At 44.7% G+C, this 23,175-nt stretch overlaps 1 protein-coding gene across 4 annotated transcripts in view; it reads right to left on the reverse strand.

Annotated features, from left to right (window-relative positions):
• col11a1a (collagen, type XI, alpha 1a) overlaps positions 1-23,175 on the reverse strand; it is an 87,805-nt gene that overhangs the window by 33,733 nt on the left and 30,897 nt on the right. For all 4 annotated transcript variants that reach the window (XM_018741311.2, XM_018741312.2, XM_018741310.2 and 1 more), the window contains 27 exons: positions 20,964-21,029; positions 20,688-20,729; positions 20,501-20,563; positions 17,458-17,532; positions 16,544-16,627; positions 15,400-15,456; positions 14,135-14,188; positions 13,795-13,848; positions 13,398-13,451; positions 13,153-13,206; positions 11,416-11,469; positions 11,288-11,332; positions 10,640-10,693; positions 10,497-10,541; positions 9,326-9,379; positions 8,926-8,970; positions 8,348-8,401; positions 7,824-7,868; positions 7,562-7,615; positions 7,422-7,466; positions 4,805-4,858; positions 4,568-4,675; positions 4,059-4,112; positions 3,455-3,508; positions 1,409-1,453; positions 1,205-1,258; positions 1,074-1,118 (listed from right to left, as the gene is read on the reverse strand). In XM_018741311.2, the coding sequence (XP_018596827.2) occupies positions 1,074-1,118; positions 1,205-1,258; positions 1,409-1,453; positions 3,455-3,508; positions 4,059-4,112; positions 4,568-4,675; positions 4,805-4,858; positions 7,422-7,466; positions 7,562-7,615; positions 7,824-7,868; positions 8,348-8,401; positions 8,926-8,970; positions 9,326-9,379; positions 10,497-10,541; positions 10,640-10,693; positions 11,288-11,332; positions 11,416-11,469; positions 13,153-13,206; positions 13,398-13,451; positions 13,795-13,848; positions 14,135-14,188; positions 15,400-15,456; positions 16,544-16,627; positions 17,458-17,532; positions 20,501-20,563; positions 20,688-20,729; positions 20,964-21,029 (1,512 nt within the window). The remainder of the gene's footprint in view (positions 1-1,073; positions 1,119-1,204; positions 1,259-1,408; positions 1,454-3,454; positions 3,509-4,058; positions 4,113-4,567; positions 4,676-4,804; positions 4,859-7,421; positions 7,467-7,561; positions 7,616-7,823; positions 7,869-8,347; positions 8,402-8,925; positions 8,971-9,325; positions 9,380-10,496; positions 10,542-10,639; positions 10,694-11,287; positions 11,333-11,415; positions 11,470-13,152; positions 13,207-13,397; positions 13,452-13,794; positions 13,849-14,134; positions 14,189-15,399; positions 15,457-16,543; positions 16,628-17,457; positions 17,533-20,500; positions 20,564-20,687; positions 20,730-20,963; positions 21,030-23,175) is intronic.

Here is a 23,175-nt window from a genome sequence, read left to right on the forward strand (position 1 = left end):
CAGTTATTGTACTTAATGTCTTCTGCATTAGTGTTGATGGGAGGGAGCATATTTTAAATTTCCAAGCATTCCTTTTGCAAAAAGTTACAGTATTACAGTGAGGGTTTTGTATGTCGTTAAAGAAAGAAGGTAAAACAGCAATAAACCATTTTCCAAATAGAGGACTTGAGATCTTTGTATGGCACAGCGATTAAGTGAAGCAGAAACAGTTGTATGGAGACAATGAAACTGAGCGAGAGACAAACATACTGAAAATGTGAGACTCTCAGATCTTACACCACGGCAAGAGTGACTATAGCAACAAGACACAAGGTGGTCGTCCTCGGGACAAGCGCTTGTTGACGATGGATGGTTACTGAGCTTTGTGGGAAGTTTATTCATTAAGAGCATTATTTTTGGAATCATTCTCACTTTACAGCTTTTTCCCCAGGTGCCTAAAACTTTTGCACAGCGCTGTACATGGATCACGGTACAAGCAACACGACTCTTAAATGTTTCATTAAGCCTAATGAGTCTATAGATTCGTCTCCAGTGTTAATTATTTAAAGTGTGCACTGACTGTGCAATGTGTTTTATACATAAACCAATCAACGTCATCCGTAAAGCACGCAGGCCTTTCAGGAAACAGGAACTGCATGCCCTACGCAGTGATTTGGTAAGCAGCAGGAAAGTGTAATTTGTGCTGCAAGAAACCCAGTGGGACTGAATGGCGAAAGGAGGAGAGGACTTAAACGCACATGGCTTAAAAAAATGATTGGGAAAGACAAAAAGAACTGAATGGAAAAATTTATGCAGCCCTCATATGAAAACAGAGCACAGATCTGGCCTCGTTTTGTTTTTTGCATTTCAGGAAATCAAACCATGAAGGTATAATGCATTCCAGCACCAAACAGATGCTGGAGGTCATTTAAGCTCCGCCTTCTGAACGCGCTAACCCTAACGGGCTTTGTGGGCATCCCGACGCCAGCAATGTCACGCTCTGCTACATTGTATGTGTCGGATGTACGGTGTCTGGGTGTTTTCCAGTGCATGCGTCCATGCGCTCGGTGCTGCCCCCAAGTGGCCGAACTCACTCTTTCACCAGGCGGACCTGGAGGACCGTCGTTGCCGGCGGTGCCCTGCAGAGACACGGGATAAGAGGAGCATCAGATCCAGAGCAGAACCAGCACAGACACACAGAGCTCTGGGTTCGACTCTTCGCTACCTTTGGGCCTGGTTTCCCCGTTGGACCTCTCGCACCCCGGGCACCACGTGGACCCTGGGATGAAGAGGAGGAAAAAAAAAGAAGAGAGCAAGAAAGGTGATGAGTAAAAGAAAGCGATTGCTAGAATACACACCCAATAAGAATGCTCTTATGCACATGCGGAAATCGCACATACAATAAGACACACTAGGTCGGTAAACATACCGTTGGACCTCTTTGCCCCCTTGAACCAGGTTTGCCTGCTACACCCTTTGGGAATAAAACAAGAAGAAAAATCGGAGCTGTTAACAAGACAGGATGCGGCTGGTGTCTGGACAGTGCATCTGCAACACAGGTTCGATTCCTGCTCGCTCAGTGTCCAGTTTGCACATTCTCCCCCGTGGTTGTGTGATTTGCCTCCAGGTGCTCTGGTTTCCTCCCACAGCCCAAAGGTGGTGACTCTAACTTGTCCATAAGGTGTGTGTCACACTGGTGAGCTGTATAGAAGAGTGAGCGGACTGCAGGTACAATCCTGGACATCGATATCAGCTGAGCACCACTTAACCCTTACAAGTTGCTTTTGAGAAAAGCGTCTGGGAAATGAATAAATGTAAATGTAAAAAGGGAAGAAACTTGACGCCCGCTGGGATATGGAGCAGTGGGGTCTAAGTGTGTGAGAAACACCCCGGCCGGCTCTCATCTCTCAGTTTATTGCTTAGAGACAAACTGTACCCCAAACTACACCCGATGTCTTTGCCGCTCTGACATAAACAACAGCAAACAGTTTGATGTGTTGCCAGCTGTGTGCTTGCATCCATCCTGGACCAATATTGGCACAGCGCTGGCAATACACGAAAATTGGCCGCTTTCGCAGAGCCATCCTGCTGATAAGTAATATGCTGCAGTATAATTAAATATATGAAGCATTTCTTCCAAAAATGTAATGTTTGTGTTCACCCTGATATCTCATCTGTACACAGTTAAGTGTGTTTTTCAACACAAAGCACGTCAAACCGCGAGCAAGCGACGCCTTTGGAGCAGTTTAACACGAAACCCAATACTAGCCCAAGATCAGCGTGCAGAGTGCAGCAATAAGGTGTCGGTGAAGTCGTAACTGCGGAAAGTGTTTGCCAGCAGTCCGCACAGCCTAGTTCCAACGTACACCCATCCTGCACCGAAAGGGCTAAACACGTTTGGTCAATTCCTGTTGTGAGGGGATCAGATTAATGTTATTTGTTATGGGGGGATTTAAAAAAAAAAAAAAAAATCTTGATTCCTGGTTGAAAAATGTGTCCGCTAAAATTGATTAAAAAACAAAAAAATGGTATTTTAACGCTCTGTACTGTTACACACAAGTGTTTGATGTTGGATGATTATTTGCGACATTAAAGCATCATTTACTCTAATGTTAAGGTATTTGTGTTATTGCAGCTGTTACCATGCACTGCTCCAGTAAAATTTACCCAGCTGTATAAATGGGTAAGTAACTGCTTAACAAAGGAGCTTAACATAGTAAATCTACAGCATCAGCTAAATTAATTATTAATAATACTAACACTACTGATTTTGCTGTGGAGTTATGATATTTGAATGGCATTAATCCATCATTATGAGTGTCGGAGGTTGCTAATGTGACGGGAAGCTGCTGAACATTGTGCTCCCATGTTCCCCTGCTCTAACCAAAGTTTCTACACATAACTGAATTAATTCTTTGTGTTCTGCACTTTTCTGAAATGTTCTCATGAGAGTTTATACCATGTTTACTTGGTTTTTCTGTTCAGTGAGAGCTCTGATCTGATAACCAGTGATGGGAGTTGTGTTGTCAGGAATTACCTAGAGGGGTTGAGTTGAAAAAAAAAAAACTGAATAAGGGAAAAAAAAACAATTTTACTGAATAATAAGCCTGTGATGTGAAAATGGTGTATAGATACACAGATTTTTCCCAAGCTGGTGTACAAATTTTCCATTGCACAGGACCCCGTTATGTGGGGGATGGGTTTGTCATTTCTTGATATGGTATCAAGTGTGTGTTTCATGTTTCTATTTGAATTACATTTATATTCCTTCACTCAGCAGACACTTTTGTACGACTCATTTGTTCGCCCCTTTAGAGATCATTCTTTCACCTGTGTGCAAAGTCAACATCACTGTGGCTTTGCTTCTGCACCGTGTCCTGCTCTGACCTCTAGCATTCATATGTCTAATATGTTTGTAACACAGTCCATTTCACTTTGATTCCTCACACTCACTGAGCTACACACTCTTGCTTACCCTGGCACCTTTCTCTCCGTTGGCTCCTGGGAATCCAGGGAAACCTGTTGAACCCTGGAGAAGGACACACCGGAAAAAATCAGGAAGGAAAGAGAGAAAACGCACTGTGGACGGACAGACGGAAAGGCAGACAGACACTTTTTTACAGGAGAGCTGTGATGCAGACTGGAATATTAATCATCATCTGCTGATCTTTGCTTTGCTTTGCTCGGTCTGCACAGCTGAGCCTGATCACAATATGGACATGAGAATTCATGCTCTATCTAGGTTGGTCTTGTTTCCATTCTGGGGGCTGCAGCTTCTTCACAGCGACCTGTTGCGCAGACCGAAGGTGTGAGGAGAAATGCAAAGACCTCGGTTACAGCATCAAGACGCACAACTTTCTCCAGTCGGCACGACTAGCATCCAGACAAGTAGTGTCCAACCACTGCCCCTCTGAACCACATTGTGAGAGGTTTGTAATTACAATGCTTTTACCATGGGTCGCTTTAACAAATAAAGTGGATTCTGGCACATTAATGGCTTCAGTGGCACCAAAGCACTTAAAGCTTATCAGATCTTCCTAACTGTTACCTTCTTCTTGGCATTTTGTTAGTTTACTTACCTTTGGTCCTTGTCTTCCTGGGTAGCCCGGTAGTCCTGGAACACCCAGTTTTCCCTTAATGAAACAAAAAGTTTACTCTTAACACACAGCCTTAACATCTTGCGAGTTGTACCGTAGTTATTATCTACTGCACACTTAAAAAAAGCAAAACATACATACATAAGATAGTCATTACTTATGTACATATTCACCTTTAATAAAAAACAGAAGAATAAAAACAAAAGAAATCAATGAAAAGAATGTGAACGAAGTGAAACTCAGTGGGCAAGTGGACATGGTTTGGACAGTCCAAAGGGAGACATGATCACTGACATTATAACAGGTGAAACTAATAAACATGGGCTGATGGAGGGTGAGAACTTAACGCAGCACGAGACAAACTATAACTGAGAAGACGAGCTCATGGTGACTGATCTCGTACCTCTCTGATTTTGGGAGGTGTGTGAAACTCAAATTCAACAGCGATCTCAAATAAAACTTATCATAACCCGAATGGAGAGCGACTCTACCTTCTCTCCAGCAGAACCAATGGGGCCTGCCTCTCCAGCAGGGCCGACTCGTCCTTTCGGGCCCTCGGGTCCGTCTTCGCCCCGTGGCCCAATGACTCCAAGTTCGCCCTACGCAAACACAGCCGCTGACAGTTACAGCGCATCTTCCTTCAAGACTCACCAACAGGCAGAACATTCCACACCTGTACAGGTGCTGTTTATACCGTTTTCACGGTCTTTTCCGGTGTCAGAACGTACCCTGTCTCCTTTGACACCCATGTCACCCTTGAATCCGGGAAACCCATCTTCTCCCTGAAATCAAATCAAAGTCTCTAACTATTTTATTCAACAATATAACCAATATACACACACATTTTCTGAACCGCTTGTCCCATACAGGGTCGCAGGGAACCAGAGCCTACCCAGCAACACAGGGCATAAGGCCAGAGGGGGAGGGGACACACCCAGGACGGGACGCCAGTCCATCGCAAGGGAACCCAAGTGGGACTCAAACCCCAGACCCACTGGAGAGCAGGACCCGGTCCAACCCACTGCGCCACCGCACCCCCTAGATAACCAATATAATAAACAATACAATTGATTGCAGCAGTGCACATACCAGTTATGATCTTCTGACTATGTATGGTAAACAATGCATGGAAAAAATTAGGAGGAAAAGGATATATCTGTGCTGAACCTCCACTGTTATCCAGCATATAAATTCAGCACTTTATATTCCTCCAACCACACACACACACACACATTTTCAGAACCGCTTGTCCCATACGGGGAACCGGAGCCTACCCGGTAACACAGGGTGTAAGGCCGGAGGGGGAGGGGACATACCCAGGACGAGACGCCAGTCCATCGCAAGGCACCCCAGGCAGGACTTGAACCCCAGACCCACCGGAGAGCAGGACTGCGATCCAACCCACTGCGCCACCGCACCCCCTTCCTCCAACCATTTCTCCAAAAGAATTTACATTACAGCTACTTCCAATTGTTTACTAATCTATATAGCCTGGTATTTTTTACCATGTCTGCTAAAGGTAAGGGCCTCTCTCAAGCAAGCTACAGCAGGAGGTGGGATCTGAACCTGCGTCCATCAAATGTAACCACTACACCACCTGCTGCTGCTCTTCATATTTTTATACATGATTCTAAGAGGGAACAAACTAAGTTTTTGGGGCACGTACATTTACATTTATTTGTTTAGGAGACACTTTTCTCCAAAGCAACGTACATGGATTATTTCGACTAGTGACGCCTGCTGGCCTGGAGGCAAATCACACCCATCATCAATAGAATCCAAGACACAAAGGATGGAGAACAGAGGGGGGCCCCTGGGAAAACACTTACACAGCCTCCTCCTTTCTCTTTTCATTTCTGCTTCATTATTCTAATGCTTCTTGTTTTAGCAATGAGCCACACTGTACAGTACAATTATTTGCATTTCCATTCTACTTGGGATGTTAACATAATTAAAAGTACGAGGAATATATTCTGTTCAAATGGTCTTGAACTAAATGGATGTTCAACCTGCTCACTGATGCATTCAAAACTTACTAGGACCTGTGTCATTTTCATTCCCTTAACTTTATTAGTTTAGTGGTAATATTTTGTTGTGGCCGTGAATAGATGAATATTCCTAAGGGAGGACCTTGCTTTGGATGGAAGAAATGAATACAGCCCTGTATGATATTATCATCTGTATGATAAGTCATATGAATTGCAGGACCTCTTGGATAATGGCAGTTGGTCACATTTCCTAAATAGTGCAGTTTTTGTCCTTGCCTACATGTATGTGGTTGTACTCATAACATGATGCTGTGTGTCTATATTGCTGTGACACAGTACTAAAATTGCTGCTAAAAAATAAATTAAAATAAATAACACTTAAACAGCCACTTGCTGCTCACTCAGATCTGAAGCTGTTGCTAATAAGCAGCTTAGGCCACAGCTCAAACATACAGACCGATGAGAACTGATATTAAACCTTATGAACTCACAAGACTCTTCAGAATCTAACTGCATAATTGCAGGTTTCGACTCAATTTATTTCTACAGTGGCAAGAAATACCACTAAATTACAGTAAATTACAGTAATACTGCATCTCGTTTCCAACATAAAATAAACATGTTATTAGAGAGACAATGAGATACAAGATTTGGTAACATTCAGCTGTATGAGGAGGATTTACACTCTGAGCAGAACAACTTATGTGTAAAGTATAATAATTACATGAACAGCAGTTTTTTAAAACCCCACTTTTTGTGGCCTTTTCAGAGGTTCTGATGTTTTTTCCCTCTCTGTTGGTCCCGCAATATATTTTCATGACGGCCAGAGCGTTACATGTTCATTGCTGTGAAACTAATGGAAATCATCTGCAGAAATGAACGATGACTCTACGCGCACACACACACACACACACACACACACACACACATACACACACACAATTATTTGAAAATCCTGCTGCCTGCTGGCCCTCATTAGACAAGGACTTGTTCAGCTCCGCATCTTTACAAAACACACGCACAAAAAAATCCCTCTTAGATCCCTCTAAGTACCTTGCTCAAGGGTATTGCAGCAGGGATGTGAACCTGTGACCTTTGGGTCTAAAGGCAGCAGCTCTGACCACTACACTAACAGTGTGTGTAAAAGATATTCTTACGTGGGGTGAACACAGAGCCGTGGCAAGAACCATAGTGTGAACTTTCTAGCCCAACGTCTAACACAAAGTGCTTAAAATGCGGGTTAATATTACCAGGATGTACCACACGGGTTCCTCTTTCAGTAAGTTACACATGATCTTTCCATGTGTCACAAGAGATGCACCATAACTTCTCACCAAAATAAGTGGAGAATCGTTACCTTTTCGCCTTTTGCACCCTTGAGTCCGCGAACACCATCTGCGCCCTGTTCAAAAGAGAGCACAGCGTCACCTGTGGTGCTCGGCTGGACAACTCGAGCGGTGGGCACCTCAAAGGACACAGCACACATGGTGACTGTACCTTCACACCTCGTGGACCAGGGTAGCCAATGGGACCCTGAGGACCAGGCGGCCCCTGAAATACAAATGAAGAAGCTCTTAGAAGGGAAGGAAAGACACACATCATTTCACTTGTGTTCCGTCCGTCCGTCCGTCCGTCCATCCATCCATCCATCCATCCATCCATCCATCCATCCATATCCAATAAAGTCCAACACACACCAGTCACACAAACACTGAGGACACAAAAACATGGCCTTAACATAATGAAAGTGTGTTCTTACCAGGGCCCCTTTCTCTCCTGGGGGCCCCTCTTTCCCAGGGTGACCCTGTGGAGAAACAACACCGCGCAGAATCTCAGACACCCGGCAGCTCCAGCGCTGATCTCAAGTGAAACATGCAGCCTGGTCTCACAGAACCCATTTCGGGACAAACGAGTACAAAACCGATATAACTATGGAAATGTTTTGTTTTGTTCAGTGTTTGCTTCTTATTGTTGTAAAATTTTCCCAGCGTTTGTCCCAAATCCGGTGGGGTGACTGTCTCTACAGGATGTACCTGCTTGTTGACAGGTAATATGGTATGTATGACAGAATATGCTTTTTTCACAGGTCATGTTGTACATATGAACAGGAAGCGTGATGTGAAGGCAGCCTTGAGGAAGACGACTGCGGAAAGCTCCCACTGGAGCTGTGTGGGATCACACTTTTGGGACTGGTGATAGGGCCCCGTGCAGAGGAGCGCGGTCGCCGGTCGAGGTGTGGACCACAGAGGGTCACTGAGCTACGCTGCAGAGCGCGGGACTCACGGGAGGACCGTCCGAGCCAGGAAGGCCAGCCAGCCCGGGTCTGCCCTGGGGGCCCTGGGGACAGAAGAAGGGCAGCGACACTGAGATCAGCAGATGAAGCAGCAGCTTCTCATAAAGACAGCATAAAATACAGAGGAACCACCGCCAGCATTTGCCATTTGATAATATACACAGTACCTACCCTGAATACTGTAAATTCTATTGCTAATGATAAAATAAAAGATTCTACATGTAGTGGATTGTCTCAATTTCAGGTAACTTTACAAGAAGGTAAAATAAATAAATGTAACTACTTCTTTGTAAGTGATGGCAGCCAGCATAATGGTTACAAGCATGGTGTTGTAAGGCAAAGGTTGTTGGTTCAAGCCCCAGGAGAGAGCCTGCTCCTGTCCTCCTGGCTTGGTGCTTAACTTGAACTGCTCCATTAATTGAGATTCAGCTCTTTGAATGTGTCAGACTAAACCATATTTTGAAAAAACTGTGGGGAACAATAACAGTATGTTGTGTGTGTGTGCATGCTGCTACCCTGGAGTGAAGGACATGGTACGTGGTAAAACTGGAGGTCTACCAGGACTTACTTTTTCACCAGGTGGTCCAATGGGGCCTTGTGGACCAGGAAGACCCTAGAAGGAGTAAGAGGACAGGGACGCGGTGACCGCGATGCAGTTAAAGGCACGGAGCACAGCTTTACACAGGATCAGTCCACAGCGCCAGCGACGGTGCTGACGAACAAAGTAACGATTATGTTGTCTCCGTGGAAACCCAGCACCTATCCGAGTTCCTGTAAGTGTGGCTCTTGCTGAGCTGAATAGGACGCTTTCAGCAGCTCGGCTCTGTGCCGGAAGGCAGATGGACAGCAGGGGCCCATCAGATGGAACAAGCAACCCCCATCCCTTCTCACTTTGATAACACATTCTGTAGAGTGTGGCAGAAGACTGGGTGAGGGGTGGGGGGCACAGGTGACGTACTGACACCTACCTGAGCTCCAGTGATTCCCTGCTGCCCAGGTGGACCTGGCTCTCCTTGGGGTCCCTGCAGGTCAAAAGACAAAACACATCAGCTGTGGCCATGGTTAGCGACACACGGTCCGGTTGTGTCCCGCAGTGCCATTATTACAAAGGTGTGTAAGCTGCATGTCTGCCGTGTGCATCCAAGGAGGAGAGAGAGATCTCAATAAGGACCGAAAACGTGGGAAATAAATAGGCAATTCCAGGTGCGATAGCTATTAGTATACAATAAAGAGACAGTATATAATAAAGAGACAATATACAACGTTTCATTAATCAGACTCTTATTTCAATAAAGTTATGGATTGTTGGCTGATCACTCTTATGCACTCGCCTGGGACATGTATTATAATGTTATGGTCAATGCCTTAAGCTCAAGTGTTTATGTTTCTTCCACTAGAAAAAATTAACATTTGATCTGCATAATAATTTGCATGAATTGTGCAATGTCTGGACACCCTTCTGGAACATATTTCAGTATGTGCTGCTACATGATCCTACATTTGAAATACTGTAACCTTTTGACCCTGTTTTATGTATATGGACATATCTGCATTTTCTTAGTGTGCTCTTCCTGTCTCTGTGATACTGTCACCCACTGCCATTCACAAAAGTATTAAAAACAGAAGAAATAAATGGCACCATTGTGTACAACCCTGCCTGGTAAAGTGCCAAAGTAAACAGAACGTTACCATAAACTTTCACCTACTGGGCCAACGTGTACAGGGGAGCACAGTGCTGCCCATTTTGGCCTGAACATGTATATTCTGCCTTTGTTTCACCTAACCCAGCAATGTGATAAATAATGCTTTACCTATGCAATTTTATCTCAAATATGCAAATAAAGATATTTAACACAAATAAGTATTCGATATCCAACGCTCCGGCCACGGGGCAAAAACGGGCATTCTGTAAGACGGACAACATTAGAGCCTTGGTGCAACGTTTGTGTGCAGATGGAACGATTGCACATGTTCTGTTTTGTAAAAAATAAAAAAAAAAGAAAATTTTAAAAAAGAATAAATAAATAATTAAATAAATGTAAAAATAAAACAAATCCATTGATTAATTAATTGACTAATCTATCCATCAAATTAAACTAAACTTACTTCAGTCAAAACAGTAAATAATTCCACTCTTACCATGTTCCCCTTTGGGCCGGGCGGGCCGTCCACCCCGGCGACACCCTGAGGAAATCAAGCACAGCTGTCTGCTACCTCTCCATCCGGAGGAAATTCAATCCAAGCACAAGAGGCTCAACAACACGAGTTAAAGACACACGTACCGGTTGTCCAGGAGAACCCGGGGGTCCCCTTGGGCCCAGAAGCCCCCTGGGACCCTAAATGTGGAACAAATGCAATTAGTTCTTGAGACATGATCAGCGAGGAGCGTTAATTAGACTGCCCTCTAGCGGTCGTTCTCCGTATCAGGTAGTATCTACTCAGCTATGCAAAATTCAGTAGCCCCACTAAATATAATATGTGCATATTTCTTACATTTGCACATCCATTTTTTACTTTTTATGTGGCTCTGCTTGCGGTAAAAAATATATTTATCATTTTTATATATAACTATACATATACATACTAAGGCTGGTACTGGACTGTTTCCAATCCCAGCATATTCGCCGTGCTACTTAATTGCTTCCAGGGTATTTATGTCAGTCCTGGAGGCGCACATTCGAGGTGCGTTCAATTGTGTGCGGGACAGATGCGGTTGGATTTCTTTCAGGCGCAGTCGTTCAACACGTGGGCCCTGGAAAGTCCGCAGGGGAGCGGCTGGCATGGACATAAAGGAGACGCTGGGACGGAAGAGCATTGCAATGACAGCGGCTGCAGTCCTCCTGCTCTGAGGACATTCCAGCATCCTCCCCAGCGTGTTGAGCCTACCCCGAGGAGAAACCACCCCCCCCCCCGGTGCACGTGACTCTTACACTCTCTCCGGAGAGACCCCTCGGCCCAACTTCTCCATCTTCTCCCTGAAGAGATAGGTGGAGAGAGGGACGGTTAATGCTCTGTCAGAGAGTCAGAGGTGGGGCTTGTGGCGGGAGGCAACGCTCACCCTTTGACCGTCCTCTCCAGAGGGTCCAGGAGGGCCTTGCACACCGGGTTCGCCCTGGGAGGCACAGGCAGCAGCAAGGAGGGCAGAGAAGAAAGAGGGACACGCGTGCATATTATGATCAAGGTGAAGAAGCAGACTATCCCAGAGCTACTGTCCTGTCCCCCTCATCGGGGGTAACCGGTATTTACTGTGGTGCTGGCGGCTGGCGAGCCCCACGGCAGAGCTGGCCTCTAATTAACAGGGAAGAACCTGCCAGTGAGCTGAGCCCTTCGCCCGTCTCTCCACAAAGCTCTAATTCGGACCTTGTAGAACTCAGTCTGGAACTCCCCCATAGCGTCAAATTTTACCCACAGACAAATAACACGGGACCACACTGGAGAGGATTCAGTGAAAAATGAGAAAATGATGACAAGTGAAAGGACTGTAGGAAAAGGACTGGAGTAAACATGAATACGTTAAGATATATATAAAAATAACATGTTAACATAAGAGAAACAGCGCATATCACGATGAATAAATATAAGGTGATATAGGAAGTAGTGTGACACTACGTTTGGTAAATACACACTTTTTCACATTCTGGTCATGACCCAAATGAAGGTGGCTGGAGGGTCACAGGATGGTTTTAAAAAAGAAATATTACTGTTATATTTATTGACACAATATGAAGGGTTATTGAAATAGTCACAAAAGTGAAATAGTTATGGGTGTTATAGCATCCATATATGTTTATTATTGGGTGGCATGGTGCCCAATGGTGCAGTTATAGTATATGTGTAATATAATAATGTTTGAGTCAAGAGACGAATGAGGAACCTGTTGCTTAACGACACTCTAATATGAATATGGTATTATGAACGGCACTGAAGCGAGCATATAAATTACAGAATTCACAGTATTCATTCGTAGTATGTTTATATTTCAATTAAAAACAAATTTTTACATGTATAAAAATGTCTTCTCAGTGAAATTGACAATTTTTCAGTTTAGATACACACACACATATATATATATATATATATGTATATATATATGTATGTTGTATCGACCCGTGTTACTGTGTTTTAGCGGGAAATGTGTTTAATGTAAATGGTTGCATTATGGGAAAAATGAGTAAAGTAGGTGTGCAACCACTGGGAGGACTTATGGGCAAAATGATGGGGTGACTGTTTTTTGGCTGTGGGAAGAAAGGGAGCTTGGGGGTGTTAGGGAGGTGGGGAAGGTTTGCTTGAAGTACAGGTCCTTCAGAAAACAGGATCCTTGGACTGAGAACACTTTTTTGCTGTGCCAATGTTCTAATAAAAATGTTTGAGATAAATGCTGTTTGTACATCTCTTTTTGCACCATTATATATATAATTTTTATATGTATAAAATTTGTAGCTACTCCTAATGAATTTATTATATTCTACCCAGCTGTCAAAATTCTTTTGCTTTCCGGATCAGTTAAGAATATTCTAGAAAAAAACAGTTTTTCACGCGTTAGACACGTGTCCACAATTGTCAAACTCAAGTCATTTTCTCGCTCGTTTCCCGGAAGCTGTGATCCAGCTGCCACAAACATGTGGCACGCGTTGCCTTTATCTTTACCTCTCTGTGGTTTTTGAAGCAGGTTCTTGTGCGTGAAATAATTCAACAATCACTCCTAACAACTGCCAGGTGTGTTCTCACGGATGTCAGAAACACTGACTGACCCCCTGCAAAGAGGCTGAACTTTGAATGGGTTGGAGAAGCTCACCCTGTGGCCCTTCTCTCCAGGGAGGCCTGGCAGTCCATCGAAGCCCCTGTCGCCCTGGAAACGAGAGGACAACAATGAGGCCACATGGTGACGCCACACGTCTCCATTTCTATAGCTGTGTCACACCAAAGTGGCGACATCTGGCTGTGTCGCGACTCAAAGTTGTCATCAAGGCCATGAAAAAATGACACTTGTTTTTTATACGAGAGATGCATGGACTGCGAGAACACTGACAGCTGTAGTACCTTGGACCCTGATTCCCCCGGCAGGCCCCGGGCTCCATCGGCTCCGGCACGTCCCTGCGACAAGTGACACACTTGATATTTAATTAAAAAACACATAAATACACAAACCACTTCCAACAATGTGATGGAGCATAACCAATTCCGCTGAGCCAATAGACACGACCCGTTATTATAGGTGAATGAAAATGAGATTAAAATTAAATTACTGTGGGACACTCCCATTATTAACTTGGAAATTAAAGAAAACGGAAAAAGGAAACATTTTAATGTTATTAAACCATTTCTGCTCTGAAATGCACCGTGGGCATTCACCCCCAACCAAAGGACATATCATGCACACACACACACGCACGCACGCACGCACGCACGCACGCGCAAAACATGTTGGCACTCTTACCCTTTTGCCAGGTTTTCCAGATTGACCTGAGGGACCCTGGATGCCCCTTGGACCCTTGAATTGAACACAGTCAGTTGTGGTTAGATGTCACAAACAACTGTCAGTCCTGTAAGCTTCATAATTTAACAGCGGCAATAATACAAAAACTAACATTGTGGCAGATTTCCAGCAAGTGATATTTGATTTTATGTCATCACTTTGTTGATAGCCAGTAGGAGCCAATTCACACCTTTTTCCAACGTGTGTTTGTGTGTGTGTGTGTGTGTGTGTGTGTGTGTGTGTGTGTGTTGTACGGCTACTGACACACATTGAGCAACGCTTAAAAACTGCAGTGTCTCACCTGAGGACCCGGGTCTCCCGTCTCACCTTTCAGTCCCGGAGCACCAGGAAGGCCCTGAGAAGGACATCAGAAAGCAACGCCACATCATTTCACAGGTCATTGGTTGATACTGAACATGGGAACAGGGCTGATTTACAGCTTAGATGGCTGCTCTTTCACAACTCATGATATAATTCATAAATAAAGGGTATTAGATAGATAGATAGATAGATAGATAGATAGATAGATAGATAGATAGACAGAATAAGCAAATTAGGCTAATACACACACACACACACACACACACACACACACACACACACAAACCTGTGACATTATCACCAGCACCATACTAATGAAGGTCATGTAGGAAAACATCACAGGAAAGACTACAATGACCATAAGTTGTTGTTAAAAAGAAATTTGTTGGAATCCCTTTGACAGTCTTTCCTGTAGCATAACCCTGTATCCATATGCATTTCTGTATCCACATCCATACCCATATCTATATCCATATCCACAGAGAGCAGTTAAGCTGCTCAGATGTGATTTTTTTGCCATACTATGCAGTTTCCAACTTGATATTTAGATCTTATTTTATCCTGCAGGATTGCTGCTGTCACACTCATAATTCATTTTCTTCAGTTTACCATACGTTCCCTCATACCACAGTTTGCCTTGGGCCTTCGGGATGTGATTCCCTAGCGCTACCTGTTGGTCTCTCCAGCAACATTGTCTACAATAAAGGGTCAGAGAATGAACTCTGGATTCCGGCATTAACTCTGTTTGCGTTAACGCCAGAAACCCCAACTCTTTTTTTACTCTTCCATTTGCAGCTGCACCCTGTCTGACATGGGGTAACTGAGCGCCCTGCCCCACTTTCCACGCAGTGCCCTGCCTTGAGCGCAGCAGGACGACGAGTGTGTACAAGCCCTGGACAGCCGGCGGGAGGGGGCCGCTGTTACTGTTTCCCCAGGTGTACAGCAGTGGAGAGATGGATCAAGGAGATACCAGGGACCTTGGGCACGAGCGAGCAAGGCATCATACCTGTGGCATGAGCAGGAGTGCCAATACACACACACACACACCGTGCTGTTGTTTAGTCACACCTGAATTCTACTGTTTGCAGGCACTTCAGTTACGTTCTTGCACCATACACTGGAAAGATGACGTATTGTCATCAATGCCTGCGTGGAACCAGGGGCAACACACTGCCTGAAGGATTAAATTCTGCACACTGGTGTGTGTGTGACAGAAAAGTGAACGCGCAGCTGGAGGACACTTACCACGGGTCCGGACCTTCCTGTAAGACCCATAGGACCAGGAGGACCCCTCATGGCCAGCTGGAGAGGGTCATGAAAGTAGCATTAGTGCACCAGGGTATCTCATAGCGTGTGTGTGTGTGTGTGTGTGTGTGTGTTACAATGCTCTGCTGTGGGAATGACAGTAGGGAGTTTACCGTACTGTATCTACCGCTGTAAATCACAGTGAATAAAGGTTTCAGATAAATACTAGTTGGGTGGCACAGTAAGTAGTGCTGCTGTCTCACAGCACCTTGGTGGTGCGAGAGGATATGGGTTTGATCGCTGCTCAGTAGAGTCTGTATGTTCTCTCTGTGTCTGTGTGGGTTTCCTGTGGGTGCTCTGGTTTCCTCCCACAGTGCAAAGACATGCTGTTCAGTTTCCCTCATAGTTTGTGTGTGTGTGTGTGTGTGTGTGTGTTCCACTGATGTATGGATGAGTGACCCAGTGTAAGTAGTGTATCTAGCAGTGTAAGTCACCACGGTAAATAAGGTGTGTGGGCTCATAACACTACATAGAGTTCATTGGAAGTCGCTTTGGAGAAAAGTGTCTGCTAAATAAATGTAATAATCACTGTATGTCTTTTTGGAGAGAAGCGTGTGATAAATAAATGTAAAAACATTTTAGTTACCAAAAAAAATAATATGGAATGTTTTCAGTTTCAGGGGGTGCGGTGGCGCAGTGGGTTGGACCACAGTCCTGCTCTCCAGTGGGTTTGGGGTTTGAGTCCCGCTTGGGGTGCCTTGCGACAGACTGGCGTTCTGTCCTGGGTGTGTCCCCTCCCCCTCTGGCCTTACGCCCTGTGTTGCCGGGTAGGCTCCGGTTCCCCGTGACCCCGTAAGGGACAAGCGGTTCTGAAAATGTGTGTGTGTGTGTGTGTGTTTTCAGTTTCATAAATTTAAAAAAAGAGCATGATAACATGTTCCTGAACATTCCAGACACCCCCCTCTATCCACTGCTGCTTCCCTGGACACCTGCTCCCCCAGGGACAGGTGGGCATTATTCACAGTCTCCTGCATCTGTCCAAGCATGCTGCGGCTCCAAGGATGTCCTCCTGGATGGACTCCAACCCTGCCCTCAGCAAAGTGGTGTCAGCGATTGGTCATCCCACGAGCGAGGTGGTACGCACCCTGGCCTGGGAGAGGATCGCCTGTGCCTGGGCCTCCTGCGCGGACACCACGGGGCCCTTCTCGCCGTCCCCACCGAAACGGAACTGCAGCCCAGAAGTGGAACAGTGAAACAGTGAGCGGGGAACAGCTCAAACACACCTTCTCGCCGGAATCCAACACACTCTTCAATATCCACTTTCAGCTTTGCCCTGCGGTTGAACCCAGCATGCTGTCTTGCGGGCCTGACTCCACCGAGAGCCTCCGTCAGTGAGTAAAATGGACTGTAAAAAGGCAGCAAGCTGGATGAGGTGGGTTGCTGTCCAACCGTAAGAGAAGCCACCTGGACTCGACCCTCCATGAGCACAGCTGCTCTATGGAGTAGCTTTGACACAAGTAGCCCTTCACTCCTTTTTTCGGTGATTCCTGGGCTGCTCTGACTGCTCTTACACAGCAGCGACTGAAACAAGCTCAGCTTGTCCAAATGTTTCCGAAATAGCTCTCAGATCCTGCTATACCCACTGTCCTTTTTCCACAGGCAAGGCACGCACTGATAGTGAAGCGCATCAACTGATGAAAAATTTTTCACAAAAAAATCAACCAGACATTGGTGCAAATTTATACACACACAAAAAAAAATTCAAAATCTCAGCACACAAGAGCGAAACACACTCATATAGTCATAAAACACAATATGAAGACTTTGGAATTAAGAAATTAAATTAAGGACAGATCGAAAAAGCAGCTGCTATTGGTAAGAATGTCAAAGTACTATTAAAATGTTCTGTTTCTGCAAATTAAATGAAAAACATGGTGAATACCGCAGGGCTGTCCCTCCCCAGGGCCACGCCACACCACCCCCCTACCCCATCCCATCCCCCAACATGACCTGCTGAAACACTCAACAATACAGCAGAGGGGCAGCAGGACGACTTACAGGCAACATGAGCATGGTACCCGGGGGCCCAGGGAGGCCATCTGCTCCTGGGAGACCGGCACGCCCGGGAGGGCCCTGGGACACAGAGCACAGGATGATATATCGCACTGCAAAGAGTCATTAGACTAACCAGGCCTGACACGAGCCAGGTGAGGACATGCCATGAAAGGAGAAGGAGATTCCAGGAGATGGCAAAAACCTTCACTGCTCCCCGAAGGGCTTAGAGGACACTAAACACTGTGTTAATCACCTATATATGTATACACACACACACACACACACACACACACACACACACACACATAGAACCAAAAAGTTATTTTTAATGATGACTCCTAGGACTAGACTGCTTCCAAATTGCACATCACACTGTTTTAAATCACACCCTAACGCTTGAACGATGGATCATAAGTGAGGACTTGCTGGACACCCTATACTGTCATGCACACTGCTACAAGGTCAGATGGTGCGGTAAGAAGAAAATGTTACATTTTCCTCCACTTGTTCGGGTGACGAATAACTGGTCAGTATCCAGACCAGCACTTGAACCCTGGACAGTGTGGATTTGTTCAAATCAGTATGTCTGAAGAACTGAAAAAGTTGTTCAGTGTGCCTCATGGCTTAAATTATACTTGGAATTTCCTTTTACACATTTTGACAGGTACATACTGTATATAAGACAAATCAGGTGGCGTATCCTACTTGTGAATTAATAACTAATAAAACGGGTTCTCGATGGACCTGGTCTGAGTACCGTAGAACGACAGCGCTTCTGTCGCTATGCTGATAATAAAATAATAAAACTTGACAGCACGCTTAAGAATTAAAGCAAAAGAGTAAGAAGAGAGTGATTCTGGTCCTGTCCACACAGATCAGTTGCAGTCACGGTTTTCACTTTTTCTCAGACGCCGTCACACTCATGTCATTCAACGAAGACGCACAGCAGAGAGCGCCCCCTAGAGTAAAACTGTGTGATGCTGTGGGGAACGGGCCTGTGCGCAATTACGATGCGCTGCAAAACCGGCTCTGATAAACGACACCGATGCAGTATGATGTGGAGCAGCAGAAAGACTGAGTCCACAGGCTGGACATTCAGACACTGCTGATGGACCCTTGAGAAAGTTGACTGACTGATTCATTTAAATGTCAAGTTCTATCAGTGGAGACAATGTGAGAACTACAGCCATCCCAGGGGTTTTATTAATACCCTTTCTTCAGCTCATGAGACACTTCTTTGCATTTACAACAACTGCTTCAATTTTTTCTAAGCACTTCTCCACAGCTGGGCTGGTGTTGGTTCGAGACCCAGATCACCATGAACTCGTCTTCTCAGTTATAGTTTGTCTCGTGCTGCATTAAGTTCTCACCCTCCACCAGCCCTTGTTTATTAGTTTCACCTGTTATAATGTCAGTGATCATGTCCCCCTTTGGACTGTCCAAACCATGTCCACTTGTCCACTGAGTGTCACTTCATTTGAAACTGTTTTCATTGATTTCTTTTCTCTTTACTGTTGAATTAATACATGAACACAAAATATCCTATGTATGTATTTTTCTTTGTGAGTGTTAAGTGTACAGTACAAAATAGGTACGAAAGAGCTGAACGAGTGCAGGTAGACAGTCTTACAGTATTATAGAGTAATTATAGAAGGGAAACAGCCCTGTTATGATAACTAATGTTAACTGTTGAAATTACTGTGCCCATTTTAATGGGATTTGGTGATATTGTGTCAAATAGGTGCCAGTTCTGGGGCTCAGTAATGCATTAAACTGTTTACTGATGAAATGATTAGCATTCACCTTATAAACGGTTTTTCAGGAATGAACTACGTTCACAAGATGGGGAATATAACTCATTCTGGAGAAAAATGTCGAAAGGAAATAAGAAAAAAGTCACAGGAAATACTGTCCAACTGTGTCACGCTCAATCGTCTTATTGCTGGCGAGACTTCAGCTTTTGAGTCAAATGGAGACCACATGTAGGTGCATGTTGGGGAGTTCAATCTTTCGCGTACAAATATGCAGCCAGACAGTGAAGGGCAGACTCTAGTTTGGACAAGAAGGTGCCCAGCATTTCCAGCTCAATCGCCATTGTTTCTTCAGCTGATCCAGCTCTATGGGGGTCCACTGGGATTCCCCAAAGTGAACAGAGTGTCTTTGCAGGAACTGTCTTATAAGGACCTGTTTGGAACAATAACTGAGGCCAAGGGCCGCGGAGCCGGAGCTCCAGTAAGGAAAACAGAGTTCGTTGTTCAATGCCGCCCCAGGGCTTCTTTCCTTGAACCCTGCCTGGTTTCAGCTGTGAGCGGCGTTCCGCTCAGCGAACGCCTGCCTTTCACATCAAACCATCAACCTGTAGTCATTCCTAACTGAATGGACAAGAGGAATGGACAACTGTGCTCTTTACCATAACTTATATGGCCATGAAACAATGGGGCACTGGTGGACATTGTGCGTTGTGTTCAGAGTGTGTGTCATTTGGGGGGGAAAAAAAATCACTGCACGTCATTTATCTATTTATTGACCCAGTCATTTATTCTCTTCTCATAATTTCCCCATTTCTTTTTTATTCTTTCCTCTAACATCCTAGAGTGTTGCTCTGTTCTGTAGTATGCCTTTGTCCCGAAGGGGAAAGCTGCTACAATTCAAAACAAATTTCTAAGAAATCTGACAATCAGCTGTCCTATTTTTGGGATAATAGATTATGGAAAATTGAGCTGGATTTGCTTTTCAGTTGTGTTATGTCCCTGAGTGTATTTGTACTTTCCTATTATATTGATTATGTCTTTATATTCTTGTGAGTCTTTGCCAAAAAAAGCAGTAAATACATTTTTTTAAACTAGTAAATGTTCCGATGTTACTGTGACACGTTTTTAAGTATCATATACAATGTTTTGTCCCAAACTTTTTGTTCCTACTGCAAACCATGTTGTCCTGCAGATTCCTGGTAAAACATGTTGTGAATGAAGACCTAACGTTAGTGTCGGAGGTCAGAGGTCACATGTTCAGAAATAGCAAAGGCAGCGCAGGTCAAACAACTCACCCGATCCCCGAGGTCGCCAGGGGAGCCAGGAGGACCTTGAAGACCTGCGGGCCCCGGGAGACCCTAGAGAGACAACTGTGAGTAAGAACACCGAACAACGCAGGAATGACCCGACTAAACTACAGTCAAGAACCTGGATAATTTTAGACGTAATGTTAATAATGCGCCGGGTTTCCACGACACTCACTGCAGGGCCCATTGGTCCAGGGGGTCCTTCTATGAGCATTCCCTGGAAATAAATAAAGACACAAAAAAACAGTAAAAACAAAACGCATACAGTACAGCTCCACCACGTTTCAGAGTGAGTCGCAATGACTGCGTATCACACATCTTCCTTCGATGACTTTGTGAACCTTACGTTCTGCACTAAAATAAATGCCCTACCTCCCCATACATACAAAACATTCCGGTGTCTGGTTTTCTGAGTAATGGAGCAGGGAGGTGGGGTGGGGGGGTCACTTACAGGTTCGATGACCGCCGGCTCGCCCTTCTCCCCTTTCTCTCCAAAAAAGACATCCTGTCCCTCGACCTGCATGCAGAAGCACAGAGGTGGTCGCTCAGCCCTGATGCATTAACGTCAACCCCAGAGCACATGCACGTGAATGGGAAGGACACAGTAAGCATGTGTTCATATTTTAAACACTACATAAGAGTCATGTGCAGCATGTAAGATGGGAGGAAATTATACCAGGTTTCCAGCTGCAGTGGAAAAAAATTAACACTGCATTGAGTACTGATCCAAAACTGACCAGGGCTGTCCATCATGGACAACAGCACACAAAACACAACATCGATATGAAACACACCAAAAAAGCAAAACACACATTGCCCTACAAGCACTGCAAAGATCCCTGAACATACCACATATACATACATATTCCACTGCTTCTACTTTGGACCCAAAGGTCACAGGTTCTATTCCCACCTCTGGCTGTAGTACCCTTGAGCAAGGTACTTACCCTAAATTGCTCCAGTAAAATTACCCAGCTGTATAAATGGGTAAATAATAGGAGGTAGATTAACACTGTAAGTCACTTTGGAAAAAAGCATCAGCTAAGTGAATAAATGTAAATTATGTATTTTATTATTGGACAAGTTTGATGAAAAACAGGGAAAATAGTAAGAGAAAGGAATACATGCGCTGTGTTACACCCCTGGGATTTCTTAAACTTACACACAGGTGAGAAGAAGAAGAGCATTACAGTATTTATGTGTATAAATCTACCAGGATAATATATATAGACTCAGCTGATGTGTTTCTCCAAAGTGACGCACATTGTTAAACTACCTACAGTTACTTACCCATTTATACAGCTCAGTAGTTTGACTGGAGCAATTTGGGGTAAGTACCGTTCTCAAGGGTAGAAGAGTAGCTGCTGGGATTCAAACCTGCAACATTCAGATCCAAAAGTGACAGCTGTAATCACTGTGCTATGAGCTGCCTGGGCCAAAAGCACAGGTGTGGGTATGTCACAGGAGTGTGTTTGCATATAAGAGGCGGGGGGCTGGCAACCAAAGGGGCCTCCCAGACAAGAACCAGACACAAGGTAACCTCAGAGACTCCCACAAAATGAGGGCAATGGAGACACAACAATGAGATCCCCAGACAGTGCAATTTCTCCACTTTAAAAAAAACACACATATAGATAAATGCTGGATCTGCTGGGGGTGGGGAGGGGTGTGGCATGGCGTGGCCAATCCACACCTTTTCCACTGGGTGTTTTTATTAGTTTTTCAGCTCTAAAAGAATAAGTCTTTCCGATTACACAACCGATTCATTTGGCTCTCCTGCCATGATCTGTTTCCAACACAACGCTCACAAGTTGTGAGAGATGGGGGGCGGGGGGGCTTGTTTCTGCTCAGACAGCTGGGTCTCGACACGGGCCTCAGGCCACGTGAGGAGTAAATCTCTCAGAGATGCTTGTTAGAGCTGCCGCCGGCGATACGGCTCAACGGCCTGATATGTTCAGTGGAACGCTAAATAGTGGGGTACGGAGCGTGTGTGACTGTGTGTGTGTCTTTGCACGTTTGTATTTGCATGTGACCATATTGTGTGTGCGCAATTAGAAAACCACAAGCTTAAGGAACTGATACATATGGATGTGAGAAGGAAAAAAAATTTGGAAACAGCCCCTATAGACTATGCATGTTTTTCCCACAATAATTAATACAACCTGACTGTTGACTATACAGACCAACGGGCTTCGGCAGTTTTTCTCCAGAGCTCTTCAAAAATTTCCTTTGGGCAAGGCATGGGAAGTCTCTATGAATCTGTTTTGACAACTTGACTCTTGCTGGAAAGGTTTTGAGTAGCTGGAGATTATACTGTTCTTGGCTGCCCGGATCCAACTCTGATGATCCTCTTATTTAGGCTGACTGAAGGTGGGGGCACTTACTTTTTCCGCACCCATGATTTCACATTTCCTTTCATTATGTTCAATATGAAGGACATGATATAAAAACAAAAGTGGTGGCACTTTTTCTCTCTCGAGTTCCACCGATACACAACTAGAACTAACCAAAAGTTCTGAGCAAATTTAAAGTCCAAAAGCTTTCAAAGTAGAGAAAACTGGACAAGGGGGAAACACTTCTCAATACAGTGTATACTAAAAACTATCATTTGGGTGGTGGCCTTAGACTTGCATAAAAGCATGTAATATGATGGAATATGAGGA

This window comes from Scleropages formosus, chromosome 19 (assembly GCF_900964775.1).
Source record: "Scleropages formosus chromosome 19, fSclFor1.1, whole genome shotgun sequence".
In the NCBI taxonomy this organism is placed as follows: Eukaryota; Metazoa; Chordata; class Actinopteri; order Osteoglossiformes; family Osteoglossidae; genus Scleropages; species Scleropages formosus.